Raw genomic sequence first — 14,039 nt, 5'->3', positions numbered from 1 at the left:
TGTATTATCTTAGATCCTTATAAAGATGTGGGTATAGTATCATCCCCTCTCAAGATGATGACTTGTCATGACTATTCATCTTGCACCGAATCTTACTTTTAGATCGGTTGTATTCGGGGTTTAGTATGGGGAGTAGAAAAGAAATGAACCATCATATATATTATGAGCTTGTTTAAAAAATGGTGATTTTGGCCAAGATTATATGACTATTGAGGCATAGCCTACCAAATTATTAAGGAGGAAGTATACAACCATCGACTCCATAAATATAAATAAATTTAGATAAACAAATAAAAATTCAACATAAATTAGATGTTACCTGAAATATGAATGAAGTGGTGTGCTTACAACTTCATGGAGGCATGCAATACTTTTAAAACAACTTTTGTTTCTCAAAAAAAATTCACAATGATTTTTAATATCATTGATTGACCGGGATGGCTTGACCGGTAACACAATGCTTGAAGCATTAGAGAATATCATATTTATTGTCATTTTGCCATCTTTGTTTTTGCATGATATAATTATATATACATGTGTGTCTCCAATATGGTCAAACATGCGATACCATATTTATTTATAGTCTCAACTTAATAATTTTATTAAGACAGAATGTCTTTGAAACTTCATGAGTTTATTTGAGACTTTAGAGAACACTAGACATCGATAATTATAAATCTGATGCCTTTGGAAGTCGAGAGACTAACTCATCTATACCTTCCAATTAGTTTTGCACTGTCTAAAATATATTGACATGTGCTTAATATATTCTCACAAGAAAAATGTATTTTTGATCTTAAAGACATCTCATTAAATCTCATATAAAATATATTTATCATTTAGCGAATAAAATAAATAGATGGAAAATTTTTAAAAAATAAAAAAGAAATCATAGCTTCCCATGTAAGGATTCAAGAGGCCTCATTTTCATTTTAGTGAGGCAAAGACAAAGCCTTTTATTTGATCATAGATTAGGCAGAGCCTATATATGTATAATGATCAATCCGGAATTTATATAGCTTTATATTTGATCGTATATGAGGCAGAGCCTGTCATATAAAACAAACTTTCCGGAAAAGACATAGCTTTTTATTAATCGTGAAGGAGGCAGAGCCTACCATATATAACGATCAATCCAGAAAAGACAAGCCTTTTTTTTATCGTGAAGGAGGCAGAGCCTACCATATATCTCACAATCGGTCCGGAAATCACTTAGCTATATATTTGATTGTAAAAGAGGCAAAGCCTACTACTTATAACAATCAATCCGGAAAAATGCATAATCTCATGATTTCTATAATATTTATGTTCTATAAACATAAATTGAAACAATATAAACTTACTTACCTTATAAAAGCTCCAACAGTAAAGACATCGTGCTGATAACGTGTTATGAACTATATCATAAGCTTGGAGGTAATAAGATGATTATTATGAGAAGGATCAAAAGAGAAGAGATCTAGAGAATGAGTGTATGGACTTTAGAGAGAAGTTAGAGGGAAACTAGATAAAAAACTTAGAGAGATAATAAGATTTCTCTTCTCTTCTTCTTATTATATCTACATCTCTCTCATTTTTTTTTTTTTTTTTTTTTTTAGATAGAAAACTTAGAGAGATAATAAGATTTCTCTTATCTTCTTCTTATTATATCTACATCTCTCTCATTTTTCTCACATACATAAGCTCTATATATACTATTGATAAGATTATGATGACTTATGCACTACACAAAGTAACAAAGACAAGTGTACAAATATGAAAGACAAGTGGTGAACAAGTGTTACACCAAGCAAAGGCATATGTGTCATTAAGATGGAAGACACATGTGGTGATGGATAATCACACTTATTTCATAACAATATAGAATTTAAAGTTGCATCTATTTATCGTAATTTTTCGTTAAAAACTATTTTAATATTTAAAATTTATATTATTTTGTTTTTAATTACAATTATTTAATAGAAAATTACATTTACTCATTACAACCATTAGTTCAATATTCTCAGTTAGGATCACTTTGTCATAATGATTTTTTTAATTGTAGATTTACCATAATTCTTCATAAAATATCTTTTATTTAAAATACTTTAAACAATATTTTTTTGAAAATTTGCATCTATTCTACATAATATTTTTTGTTATAAGTTTTTATTTTGATGGTTGTGTTTTTAGTAACAGTTTATGTTTAATGTTTGTGTATTCAAACTATTCTATTACATTCAAATGTTTTTATAATGTATAATTTTAAATTTTATTTACTTTTTCTAAAATATTAAAATGATAAAATGATAATTAAACAAACAAAAACATAAAATGAATAATAAATTAAAATGAATTTGAAATTTGAAAACCTGTTTATCAATGCACAAATAGAACTTTCTTATCGCATATATCCAACGACTCGTATTTTAAATCCGAATACTTTTCTCGGCTTGGATCCGGTCTACTTCACATCTCCACTTATGGCTCTAGACTCTAGTTCATATAATGATATAAATAGAGAAACTTGTTCCTTGTAAAGAGGATCCGAACATTAATATTAAAAACTCTAGTTTTTCACTTGTTTTTTAGAGAAACCTACTTTATTCTTCAAAAGATTTCAAATTCTTTTCTATTCAAGCTTTGAATTTTGTTATCAAAAGAGATTGTTAAGTGAATTTGTTTTCACAAGTTCATTGTGTGAATCCTTAATTCTATTTACGTCATGTTAGGTCACAGGCTCACAGCACTCATCTGCCTTTCAATAATTGACATTTTTAAACACGTTTTTCATGTACAATACGCACTTCACACATAGAAAAAGACAGCAACAACGACAAAAATTGTTAAAGGGCGCATAAGTCGTTAAATTATATAAAATAAATCGAATCTTGTAAGTTGTTGGTTGTTTACTGATTGAGCCAGGTTAGAAAAACTTTACATAAATGACAATTATTAAACAAAAAATGTACTATCCCCATGCTGAAAAGCCTGAAATAGACAAAAAATTCTATGATAAATGATGGTGATGGTGTCAAATTACATTAATATTCTACGTTTTCACATTATATACAGTACTAATCTTGAGCTTTGGGATTACAGACCAAAAATGGCAGCCGTAACTCTTATTTCCTCGAACATTGTTCGACCTCAAATCATAAACCAAGAGGGTAGTGAAAAGATCCATCTAACTCCATTTGATCTTAATCTTCTCTATGTTGATTATACTCAAAGAGGTATTCTCTTCCCCAAACCCGACCCGGAAACCCATTTCATCTCTCGGTTAAAAACGTCTCTTTCTTCTGCTCTAGATATTTACTTCCCGTTCGCTGGTCGTCTTAGCAAAGTGGAAAATCATGAAGACGATACGGTGTCGTTTCACATCGATTGCAACGGCTGTGGTGCTAGTTTCATTCATGCCGTAGCTGAATCTGTCACGGTAAGCGATCTTCTCCCACCCGATGGCTCTGTTCCTGATTTTTTCAAGCTTTTATATCCCATGAACGGTGTCAAGAGCATCGATGGCGTCTCTGAGCCTTTGCTTGCTTTACAAGTTACCGAGATGATAGATGGAGTCTTCATCGGTTTTGGTTACAATCACATGGTCGCCGACGGTGCTTCGATCTGGAACTTCTTCAGCACTTGGTCGAAGATTTGCTCTAATAATGGTCAACGGGAGAATCTTGATCAGCCTCTAGCCCTCAAAGGATGGTTCTTGGACGCAATGGATTACCCTATCCATATTCCGGTTTCAGAGACAGAGACGCCACCACTACCAAGCCGTGAAGTTTCTCCGACGTTCACAGAGAGAGTTTTTCACTTCACAAAGAGGAATATTTCTCATCTCAAAGCTAAAGTCAACTGCGAGATTGGCTCGAGTGACCATATAGTCTCGTCCTTGCAAGCGGTCTCGGCGCATATGTGGCGATCAATCATTAGACACAGTGGTGTAAACCGAGAAGAAAAGACGCGTTGCGTTGTAGCAGTGGATCTAAGGCAGAGGCTAAACCCTCCGCTCGTGAAAGAGTGTTTTGGTCATGTGATCTATAACGCGTTAGCTACTACCACAGTTGGGGAGTTGCAGGATCATGGTCTCGGGTGGGCTTTTTTGCAAATAAATAATATGTTGAGATCTTTGACGAATGAAGACTATACAACTTATGCAGATGATTGGGTTAGAGAAATGAAGATCCAAAAATTAGGTCTTGGAAGTAAAATGACTAGGGATTCTGTAATTGTCTCAAGCTCTCCCCGGTTTGAAGTGTACGATTGCGATTTCGGTTGGGGCAAACCGATCGCAGTTCGTGCTGGACCGAGCAATATGTTTAGTGGCAAACTCGTGCTTTTCCGTGGGATCGAAGAAGGCAGTATTGATATTCATGCGTTTCTATTGTCCGACATACTTGTCAAACTACTAGCCGACGTGGAATTCCTGGCTAATCTATGATTTGATTGGTCGAGAAATAAAAACGAATCTTTTGTTTAGTTTTTGAATTTAATTATATATTTTTTTACTTATTTATTTTGTTGTCACCTGTTTTTACTTAATTAGTGCGTATATATATTCAAGTTTTGTCATGTGACTGTGCATGTCTTCTCCTCAAATCCTTCAATAATTAACTTTATGTAAATACGATACGCACATGTTGACAGAGAAAAAGAAAATGGATACAACTCCCATCCCATGAATATGATGGTCAATCCTCATATGTTACGAAAGAGGTTTGGACTCCCAAAGTGGAGTGAACTAAAGGTGACTGGAAATCAATAGGCTTCTTTTGTATTATCAAATATATTTTATGATTGAAGACCCTTTATCAAAGATAATTAATTTGGTCGCGAAATAAAATAGATAATTCGGACATACTTATTCTTGAAATGCATCCTATGTAAATGCAAAGTGTTTTGTGACAAAGAGAAGCTGCCTGTAATTCCATGTGTCCATCGTCTTGTTTGATTAAAAGGCTCCAACGTTTCACAATCTTTTGGTTTACCTGAAGATCAAAACATCATCAACATGAGATATCATAATCCTTTCCTAGCTTTTTCACCGAAGAGCCGAAGAAACCACAAAAAAACTACATTTTCCATTACCGGGAGGACGCATCACAAATTTCAGTGTATTATAAGAGCAAATCATATATCACACGACCGTGGATATGTATTAGATAAAATCAGTAACCTTACGACTAATTCAACGGAATAGATTAACAAATAGTACCTTAAATTTCAACGTTTTTTTTTTATATATATTTTTTTAAGTTCTAACGTTTTATTCATATAGAAAAAAGATTCTCATGCTCTGTTTTGTTACACTCATGACTCATACGATCATACCATCTCCAATGGTTTAGACCACCCCATAAGGGAGTCGTCTAACCATATTTATTATTGAAAAAAAATGTAAAATCAAAAATTTAGAAAATTGTCTCATTTTTGACATAGTCCAAATGGTAGAACAATTAGTGGGGTTCTAAAAGTTTAAATTTTACAAAACTTATGTATAAGTAAAACTCACAAAACTTGACATACACGACACACATACGTACATGCATCTATTCATTTTTTTCTTTTTTCCTTTCCCCTCTGCTTCTTATGCTTATTGTGCTTATTTCTTTTCCCCTCTGCTTCTTATGCTTATTGTGCTTGCGTCTTGTTTTGTACTTGCATGCTTCTTTTATTGTTGACATATACAAAACGTACGTACATACAAGTCATTTAGTATAGTCTAGGGAGATTTTTAGAAATAGCACCAATTTATGTATTTGTTCCAAAACTAGCACACGATCTTAATTATGGGGGAAATTACCTAAATAAATTAAAAAAATATATAATAAAAAAAAATAAAGGAAAGGGAAAACACAGTAATCGTCTATGCACAAAACCTAAAACTCCAGTTGAATTAGAGAGGCTTGGAGGAGGAGGAGACATCGAATGAAATCGGTTTGATTTTGAGGAATGATGCAGCGAATGAAATCAGAGATGATGATGCCACCAACGTTTCTCTCTCGCTGTAATGCTTTTCAATCTCAAATGATGTTTTATACCATGTGTGGCGTTTGTTCACTTGTAGTAACTTTGTAGAGATGCGGATTTGGTCAGAAGAATTGTAGCTGCAACAACACTCCAAGAGAGTAAGGACGAGCTGCAATAACACTCCAAGAAATTTAGAAAGGATGTCTCGAATTTAAGGAAGCCTTTCATTAAAAGGAATAAACAAAGAAAACAGAGCATACACGCCACCCTATTGAGTTTTGTTGATAGCTCGCAGAATTCTTTTGCATGTTCTTGTAACAATAAAAATCAGCACCCAACATCCAACATCAAACACTCCTTTGAAATTCAGGAAGGGTTCCACGGAATTCAGAAAATATTTATTGAACTTCAGGATGACCTTTATAAAAAGTTTGGATTTCATGATGAACTTTTAAGGTTGACCTTCATAAAAGCTTAGATATTGGTAAATATCCAGATATGTACAAGAATGATATCATTACCCCTCACCAATAGAGTATTCTTTCATATATTGAGGCATGTGTGGACAATTATGTTCAGTTTTACTTTCTCTGTGTTTAGACATGTTTGTAAAACTTTTTTAGATTGCTTTGGTAACTGTATGATGTATCTGCATCATATGTTTCTGTTAGCAATTTATTTTAACTGTGACTAAACTTCATGAAGGATTGTGTGAAATTCGGGAAAGATTTTATGCAATTCAGGAAGATTTCCTTGAATTGGACCAACCAATTTGATTCTCCTTGATGAATATGAATACATTGATCTATGTGAATTCAATATTAATCAAATCATGAACAATAGCCTAATTCTGTAATCATTGAATCATCAAATCAGATTTGTTTTGCTTTTACTTTTGATAACATAATTTGGAGTGATAGATTTTGTCTCCGACGAGATCTGAGTTTTATCCTTCATGGTGGTGTCGCTCTCTGGAGAAAAAAGCCACTATCTAATTCCGGTTACATGTCTGCCTCCACTGCCGCTTCTGGTAAATAAAGGTGTGTTTAATTTCATTCATTGCCTTTCAGAATCGAGAAGACGGTTGCTGGAGGAAGACGATGACGGAGGCTATGATTGTTGGAGATACCGGAGACTAGGCCTGGGCATAAAATCCGAACCGAAAAAATCGGATAAAAACTGAATCAATATTGAGGAAATAACTGATCGATTTTTGTTTTCATTACTTTTGGATATCGGATTTAAACCGATCCGAACCGATATCCGAATATAACCGAAAATATAAAAAACAACTTTATAAAGATAAATGTATACGTAACTATATACGATATACATGAATCGTAGATATAGATATACGCACCTAACTATATACAATATACACGAATTGTAGATATACTCCTATATCTACGTTATTGTTTACTTTGGTTTTTATTTTTTATCATTGACACGGTCTTATGTCTTCACTTTGGATGTTAGTACGTCGCAGTTTTATGTATTGTATAATTTTATGTTAGTTTGAACTTTAAACTTGTTATTTGTTTCATTTCTATTTTTTCACATACTCGGTTAGTATGGGTTTTTGGATACAATCGGATTAAAAAATATCCGAATAAAACCTTATCCAATAAATTTGATTTAATTTTAGTTATCGACAATATATCTGAACCGATCTGAAATTTAAATGATGATGCCAGGAGAAGATAAAAACGATATTATCATAACTATACGGAGAAGAAGACAAATAAAAAAAAGATATTTATTAATTTAATTTTAGAGAAAAACCTAAAATAGTGCTATTCTAGGGTATTTCTCTTTAGTCTATATATATATATATATATATATATATATATATATATCTTTTACTTCTTGACTATACCTATTCTCTTTAATTGTATAGCATGTTCTTCTTGCTTTTTTTGATTTTTGATTCCTCAAATACATGTTTAACTTATTCTGATTGGCTACATGCAAAAATTGCAAATACATTTTAATTCCTCCAAAATGAGGAAACACAAATAACACAAAAAAAAAATACAAATTAGGTAGATACATGCAGAAATTGCAAATACATTTTTTTTTTAAAAACGTATCAGCATAACAACATTCCTATTTCGCTTGATAAACAAATGACAACTTGAGAAGTTCTATATAATGATTTAAAATTATCTATAACAATGGAAAAACTCGACAAATCAGTACACTAAAAACACAATGTGTTTCTCTGCGGGTGATGACACATCAGTTTTTTGGAGTGTTTTGGGAGTGACATATCATTAAAATTGACATCCAATAAGAACATTTTAATTAATACAACTCATATCTCTCAATCAAGCCCGGCTTAGCATATGTGCTGAGGGTGCAAGAGCATAAGAGCATGTTTATCGGTGGGTTTGAGTAAGGTGAGTTCTTAAATTTTTTATGAATTAATTGTGTACTGTTTGGAATATAAGAACCCATGATATCTTAGATAAAATTTTCTCATTTATTGGTAGGTTCTTATTTTAAGTATCTTATTTTTGAAATATTGTTTTTTAAAATTTAAAAATTTTAAATAGAATAGAAGTGGTATAAATGTGTAAACATACAAAATTAGAAAATATTGCATTTTAATTAATTTCAAACATACAAAACATAATACAAATATTAATACATATTACAATAGAAGTGCAAGTTATGAAGTCAAAAACTATCATTTGAATCTCTTTCACTATTTTCCACCATTGATTCCCTTGGTTCTCTGCATCGACATCTTCATTTTCATTTGCTCGTTTCCCGTTATCAGCTTGATTCTCTTGTCCCTCTAAGCAAAAAAATAGAAACAAATTGGTTCAGCATGTGTTGTTTTTGTGATGCCCTCAGTTAACCCCATGACAAAGAGGTATAAAAAGCAATATACCTGGAAAGCAATATAAAAAGCAATGGCGATAAGCCAGATTGGTTTTTGCAAGGTCATGAGAACATTGTCGTCGACAGTGTTTCCAAAAATATAGTAGCAAACAAATGCAACGGGAAAGTAGCAGATGGCGACGACAATGTAGGCAACTACTACTCCTTTCCACATTGCTATGCTACCATCACCCTCATTCTCTGCTTCTTTCTCCTGTCGACTGCAACAAAAATTAGTACACATTATTGATAGAACATTCAACGTAATTTGTTCCATCCATCTGATCAAGCCATCTTTCAAAGTAACAACTATGTCTAGGTTCTAATCAAGATTTTTCCATAGTTAAAGATCACCTCCATAGTTAAAGACTAACACCACCAGGTCCAGCAAGGCGCAAGCAGAGCAACAAAAATACGTTTTTGGAACCTCAGGACAGAAGAAGATATATTAGTAACTTACCATTGGATCAAACTGCTTCCCGACTGTCTCCACATGGATAACACCAAGTGAGCCCAGAATTTCAACAAACTGTTTGTATATACTCTGATAACTATTAGTGACTCTCTCTTCTCCCTCAGTCTCCACCTTAATTTGGGATTTAGCTCTCTCGAAATTATCCAAAACAGCCAACAGATTCTCAACAACCTCTCCCTGAGCATTTGAAACAAGGTTTAGCCATTCCCTCTCTGTCCTCTTCCTGAAGTTGTCGAAATCTGCACTGATTCTTATGAGCCGATCCCTCTCCACTGATAAATCATTGGATAAAGACGCTACTTTATCCTCAAGCAGAAATTTTGCATCTTCTATAGATTTTAAAGATGCTTCTATCTCAGCGATCTTCCCATCATTGTTGTCTGCTAAAGCTTCTTTATATGAACTCAGCAACGCTGTGATAACAGCCGCTTCTTCTTCATCAGCTCCGACATTTTCACTCTCGACACCAACAGCACCATCCGTCTCCTGCTCCATGATTTCACAAGGAAGACAGAATCAGATGAAAGCAATACAGACATTTTCACATCAATTGCTGATAAAAACTGAGACAGAACAGAATATAATCTTAAAAACAAACACCAACACCTACACAATCAGAATTAACACCAAAAATATTCAGGACATTCTCTATGAACCCTCATACAAGAATCAAAGAGTCAATTCCATTTTGATAGTACACACCATGGTCCTAAAATGCTTGTGAAACTCCTTCATTTTGGGAATAGCCAAAGAATCTAAAACCCACCATTCATCAGACCTGATGTATCCTTAGAAACGTTAACAATCACCATTTACGAATCCTACTCATTACTCTTACTCATGTGAAACGTTACTTAAAGAGGAAAAACAAAATTAACCAAAAGCTTTAAACTTTACGCAAAGAACTAGCAAATTCTGCATTACCATATCAAAAATTCTCAAAATTTCATCATAAGATTCTAATTAAGTACATGAGACTCCCAATTTCGAAACCCTAAAACCTAACCCCTCCAGTAAACAGAAGTTAGCCAAAATTGAAAAACCAGGACTTCAGGTTTGTGATCTAAAATCAAAGAACCCTAATCATAAAACAATATGCGATTTCATAATATTCTACTGACAGACTTACCTTGTGATTCCAGATCCTTCGATTCCAAACCCTTCCTCTGATTCCAGATCCTTCGATTCCAATTCCTTTGTTGTTTCGGGAATTCGATCGCGAGAGAAAGAGAGAGAGGAAAAGAAATCAAATCGAGCTTCGCCAATTTTTTTTTTCTTTTGTATTATTTTATCGTCCAACAGAAAAACAATACGTATGAGTCTCTTACAACAAAATCGGGTTACTATATAACAACCTCCCTTAGCTTTTTTTTTAGTTTTGATTTATTTTATTCTTACAAAAGCCTATGAACATCTGTAAGAACTGACCACTAAACAAGGTCTAAGACCTTGTTTATCGGAGGTTGTAAGCGAGTTTTAAGAGGGGTTTTAAGGAAAAATAGGAAAAAAAATAAATCAGAAAGAAAAAAAAGAAAGAAGAGCTCCTCTTATATATAGTATACTCATTTTCATTGTCAACGCGTGGATGGGTAAAGAGTTTTATCGAGAGCAAAAAAAAATTTTCGACCGTGTTCTTTCTCTTCCTCTCTCTCTCGCTCTCTATTGCGAACCTCTCAATCCGGGGAGATTGAATCGGTCGGAATCGTTGGAGATGGAATCGGAGGAGTCTGAAGGAGATTGAACTTGGACGAGATTGAATTTGGAGTCTAATCAATCGGAGGAGATTGAATCGATTGAATCGGAGGAGCTTGAACCTATCTCTAATGGTAAGTTTCTCATTCTGATAGTAAGAATTCGCGACAGATTGAGGCTTTAAACGTTATTTTTCTTTTGTGTTATTTTGAGAAATATATTTGTTCTGTTTTGTAATCGTTGAATTATCAAACTTAGCTTAAGGTTCTCTCTCTCTTGGTTTGAAATGTGGTTCTGAATATGAAAGAAAGGATTTTGATTTTGATTTAGTAATTGATTATTGATATTAGTGAATCCTAATCATTAAACATTTTGATTTTGATTTTGATTTAGTAATTGATGATTGATATTAGTGAATCCTAATCATTAAACATTTTGATTTTGATTTAGCTTGCATCCTAATTGGACATTAGTGAATCCCTTGCCTAAGTAGCTTGCATCTTAATTGAACATGCTCCTCAGTTTCTGAACTGATTATCTTAGTCGATGTAAGTTTCGTATTAGGAACATGAAATGGAATGCTTAATTCTTGCGTTGAGCTTGTTGTGTGTTTTGCATTTAATTGAATAGTGCATTTGTTTGTTTTGATTGTAGTGTAGATTTCTCACAAAGTTTCTATCATCATTGAGTTCTAACTTATGTTCATCAACAGGTTGCTCGACACCCTGAAGCTGTAACTCTTGTTACCGGAATAGTTGGTTGTGCTGGCTTAAAGGTATATATATATATAGTCTACTTCTTCTTTTGTTATCAAACCCAATTAATTTCTGATTCAGTTAGTTGGTTCTTAATTTCTGTATCTCTCTATGTCGCATTAGAATGTTGGGTTTTAAGTGTTCTTGCATACAAAGAGGGCTTAGATTTAGGTGTCTTATTAATTATTACTTTCTTCTGGTTTTAAGATGCTTCAAAGTTTAGCCCTCTTTAAACTTTTATATTCTGCAGGAACCCTAGAGGAGTTAGTTGTCTTCTCAGTTGCTAATCGTTCCTTTGTTTTTTGATGATAGATACCATACCACTTCAAACAAGCTTCTTAGAAGGAAAGCTGTTTCAAAGACTTTGTTGACAGACTTTTTCCTCTGATGATGATACTGCATTTTCTTCAGCTTGTGCTGTTGTGAGTGTTGGTGAGAAGAGAAAGAGGAACAAATATGGTGCAAGTAGCAATCCTGGAAATCACGGTGTTTTACATAAGAATAGATTAGGGTCAAGTGATAATGGAGATGCAGGCAGGGTCATATGAATGAAATCATATTAACACTGATGTTATTTTTGGTAGACATGGTTAAGGGTTTCTCAGAAGCTTCACACGACAAGGACTGATGTTTGCTTATAGTCCCTCAGCCATCTACCTTGGTGACTTGTGAAGTCACACACACGGTTCTGATCATTTTAGTTTGCCTTCCTATATTGTTGTTTTGAATTTGGTTTTATATCCTTCAAGGAAACAAACTGCTTTTAAGGCGATCCATTATATTGTTGGTTCTGCTAGCACTTTGATCTCTTCTCTTATACTTCTCTACTCTCTCTTCCACAATTAGTTGATCTTTCTCCTATCAATTTGCTTCTGTAGATAGTAACTCTTGAAGATGTATTTGAGTTTTTTATTTTTAATATGTTTTTTGTATGTTTAAAATTAATCATTCTCTCCATTTATAAATTGCACTTCTGTTGTAATATGTATTAATGTTTTTATTATGTTTTGTATGTATGAAAATTAATAAAAATGGAATATTGTCTAATTTTATAAAATCTTAAATGTTTATACATTTATACCACTTCTATTCTATTTAAAATTTTTAAATTTTTTAAAACAATATTTTCAAAAATAAGAGACCCAAGAACCTACCAATAAAAGAAAAAATTTCTAAGAGATAATGAGTTCTTATATTTCAAACAGTACTCAATTAATTCATAAAAAAATTAAGAACTCCCCTTCTAATAACCCACCGATAAATATGCTCTAAGCTCCAACGGTCCAAAAAAAATTTTACATGTTAATTTTTTTTAATTAGCGTATATTTTGGTTTTTTTTATAAAATAGTACTGGGTCTACAGAAATTTTGAGTCGGGCCTACTCTCAACCAATTATAAATATTTCATGTTCAACATCAGTATTTCTGGATTTTAAGAAACTAGCACATAATTTATATTGTGTAACCAATCAAATTATAAGAAATAATACATATCATATCAATATTTTTTAAAAAAATGTTTAATTTATAGCTTAAATTTAAACTAAAATAATAAATCATACACAATATGTTTCTCTCCAAGTAATGACACATCAGCTTTTTGGAGTATTTTGGGAGTGACACATCATTTAAATTGACATCAAATAAGAATATTTCTATCAATACAACTAAATCACTCAACCAAAAATAATTATTTCATGTTCAACATCAACATTTCTGTATTTTAAGAAACTAACACATCATTTAAATTGAGTAACCAATCAAATTATAAGAAATAATACACATCACATCGATATTTTTCAAAAAAAAACAAATGTTTAAATTTATAGCTTAAATTTAAACTAAATTAATAAATCATTTACAATTTTTTAAAATTTAATAATATCAACCAAGTATATTAATCATTTTATGTCATATCAATATTTTCCAAAAACATAGGTTGAAATTTTAGCTTAAATATAAAATAAATTGATAAATCATTTACAACTTTAAAACATAGGTATAACAATACATCAATACAACATGCGTATCATATTAGTAAAATATAAATATAGAAAAATAAAAGATAAATCAAGATCAGCCAAAAACAACACAAATTCAACCTAAATATGTATGTGTATATTGACTTAAATATAATTATTATCAAATAAAACAAAACAATTAGACTTTACAAAAATAACAAAATAGAAATAAATAACTTCTTTGACAACAAAAAACTATAGAAAAATTAGGTGATTAAATTTGTATAAATCACAAAAATAATACACCATAATATC

At 32.2% G+C, this 14,039-nt stretch overlaps 2 protein-coding genes and 1 long non-coding RNA gene across 6 annotated transcripts; 2 read left to right on the top strand and 1 right to left on the bottom strand.

The window, feature by feature from the left end:
• The first annotated feature begins 2,937 nt into the window (after positions 1 to 2,937).
• Positions 2,938 to 4,557, top strand: LOC104711562 (putative acetyltransferase At3g50280). 4 transcript variants are annotated; one of them, XM_087464267.1, is made up of 3 exons: positions 2,938 to 3,215; positions 3,291 to 4,077; positions 4,441 to 4,557. In XM_087464267.1, exons 1-3 carry the CDS (start codon positions 2,999 to 3,001, stop codon positions 4,463 to 4,465), a joined length of 1,029 nt encoding a protein of 342 aa, XP_087320393.1. In that variant the 5' UTR covers positions 2,938 to 2,998; the 3' UTR covers positions 4,466 to 4,557. The 4 variants fall into 4 exon arrangements, with proteins under 4 accessions (XP_087320393.1, XP_087320391.1, XP_087320392.1 ...); XM_087464265.1 differs by having other exon boundaries at positions 2,942 to 3,215; positions 3,291 to 4,557; XM_087464266.1 differs by having other exon boundaries at positions 2,944 to 4,077.
• A 3,961-nt stretch (positions 4,558 to 8,518) lies between these two features.
• LOC104715499 (uncharacterized) lies at positions 8,519 to 9,811 on the bottom strand. The gene is made up of 3 exons (XM_019230010.2): positions 9,302 to 9,811; positions 8,852 to 9,062; positions 8,519 to 8,755 (listed from the first exon to the last, which is right to left on the bottom strand). Exons 1-2 carry the CDS (start codon positions 9,809 to 9,811, stop codon positions 9,036 to 9,038), a joined length of 537 nt encoding a protein of 178 aa, XP_019085555.1. The 3' UTR covers positions 8,519 to 8,755; positions 8,852 to 9,035.
• A 1,084-nt stretch (positions 9,812 to 10,895) lies between these two features.
• LOC147938842 (uncharacterized) lies at positions 10,896 to 12,744 on the top strand. The gene is made up of 3 exons (XR_015565791.1): positions 10,896 to 11,142; positions 11,721 to 11,783; positions 12,076 to 12,744. It is a non-coding gene; the product is annotated as an uncharacterized LOC147938842 (long non-coding RNA).
• The last annotated feature ends 1,295 nt before the right edge of the window (positions 12,745 to 14,039 follow it).

Source organism: Camelina sativa, chromosome 9 (assembly GCF_030686135.1).
Source record: "Camelina sativa cultivar CO46 ecotype springtype chromosome 9, ASM3068613v1".
NCBI lineage: Eukaryota > Viridiplantae > Streptophyta > Magnoliopsida > Brassicales > Brassicaceae > Camelina > Camelina sativa.
This window is presented reverse-complemented; position numbering and strand designations above follow the sequence as displayed.

Coding starts and splice junctions, on each gene's coding strand:
- LOC104711562 (XM_019230185.2), top strand. CDS start 2,999: ATGATGGTGATGGTGTCAAATTACATTAATATTCTACGTTTTCACATT.
- LOC104715499 (XM_019230010.2), bottom strand. CDS start 9,811: ATGGAGCAGGAGACGGATGGTGCTGTTGGTGTCGAGAGTGAAAATGTC. Junction 9,063..9,301: donor GGAAGCAGTTTGATCCAATG/GTAAGTTACTAA, acceptor TTTTTGTTGCAG/TCGACAGGAGAAAGAAGCAG.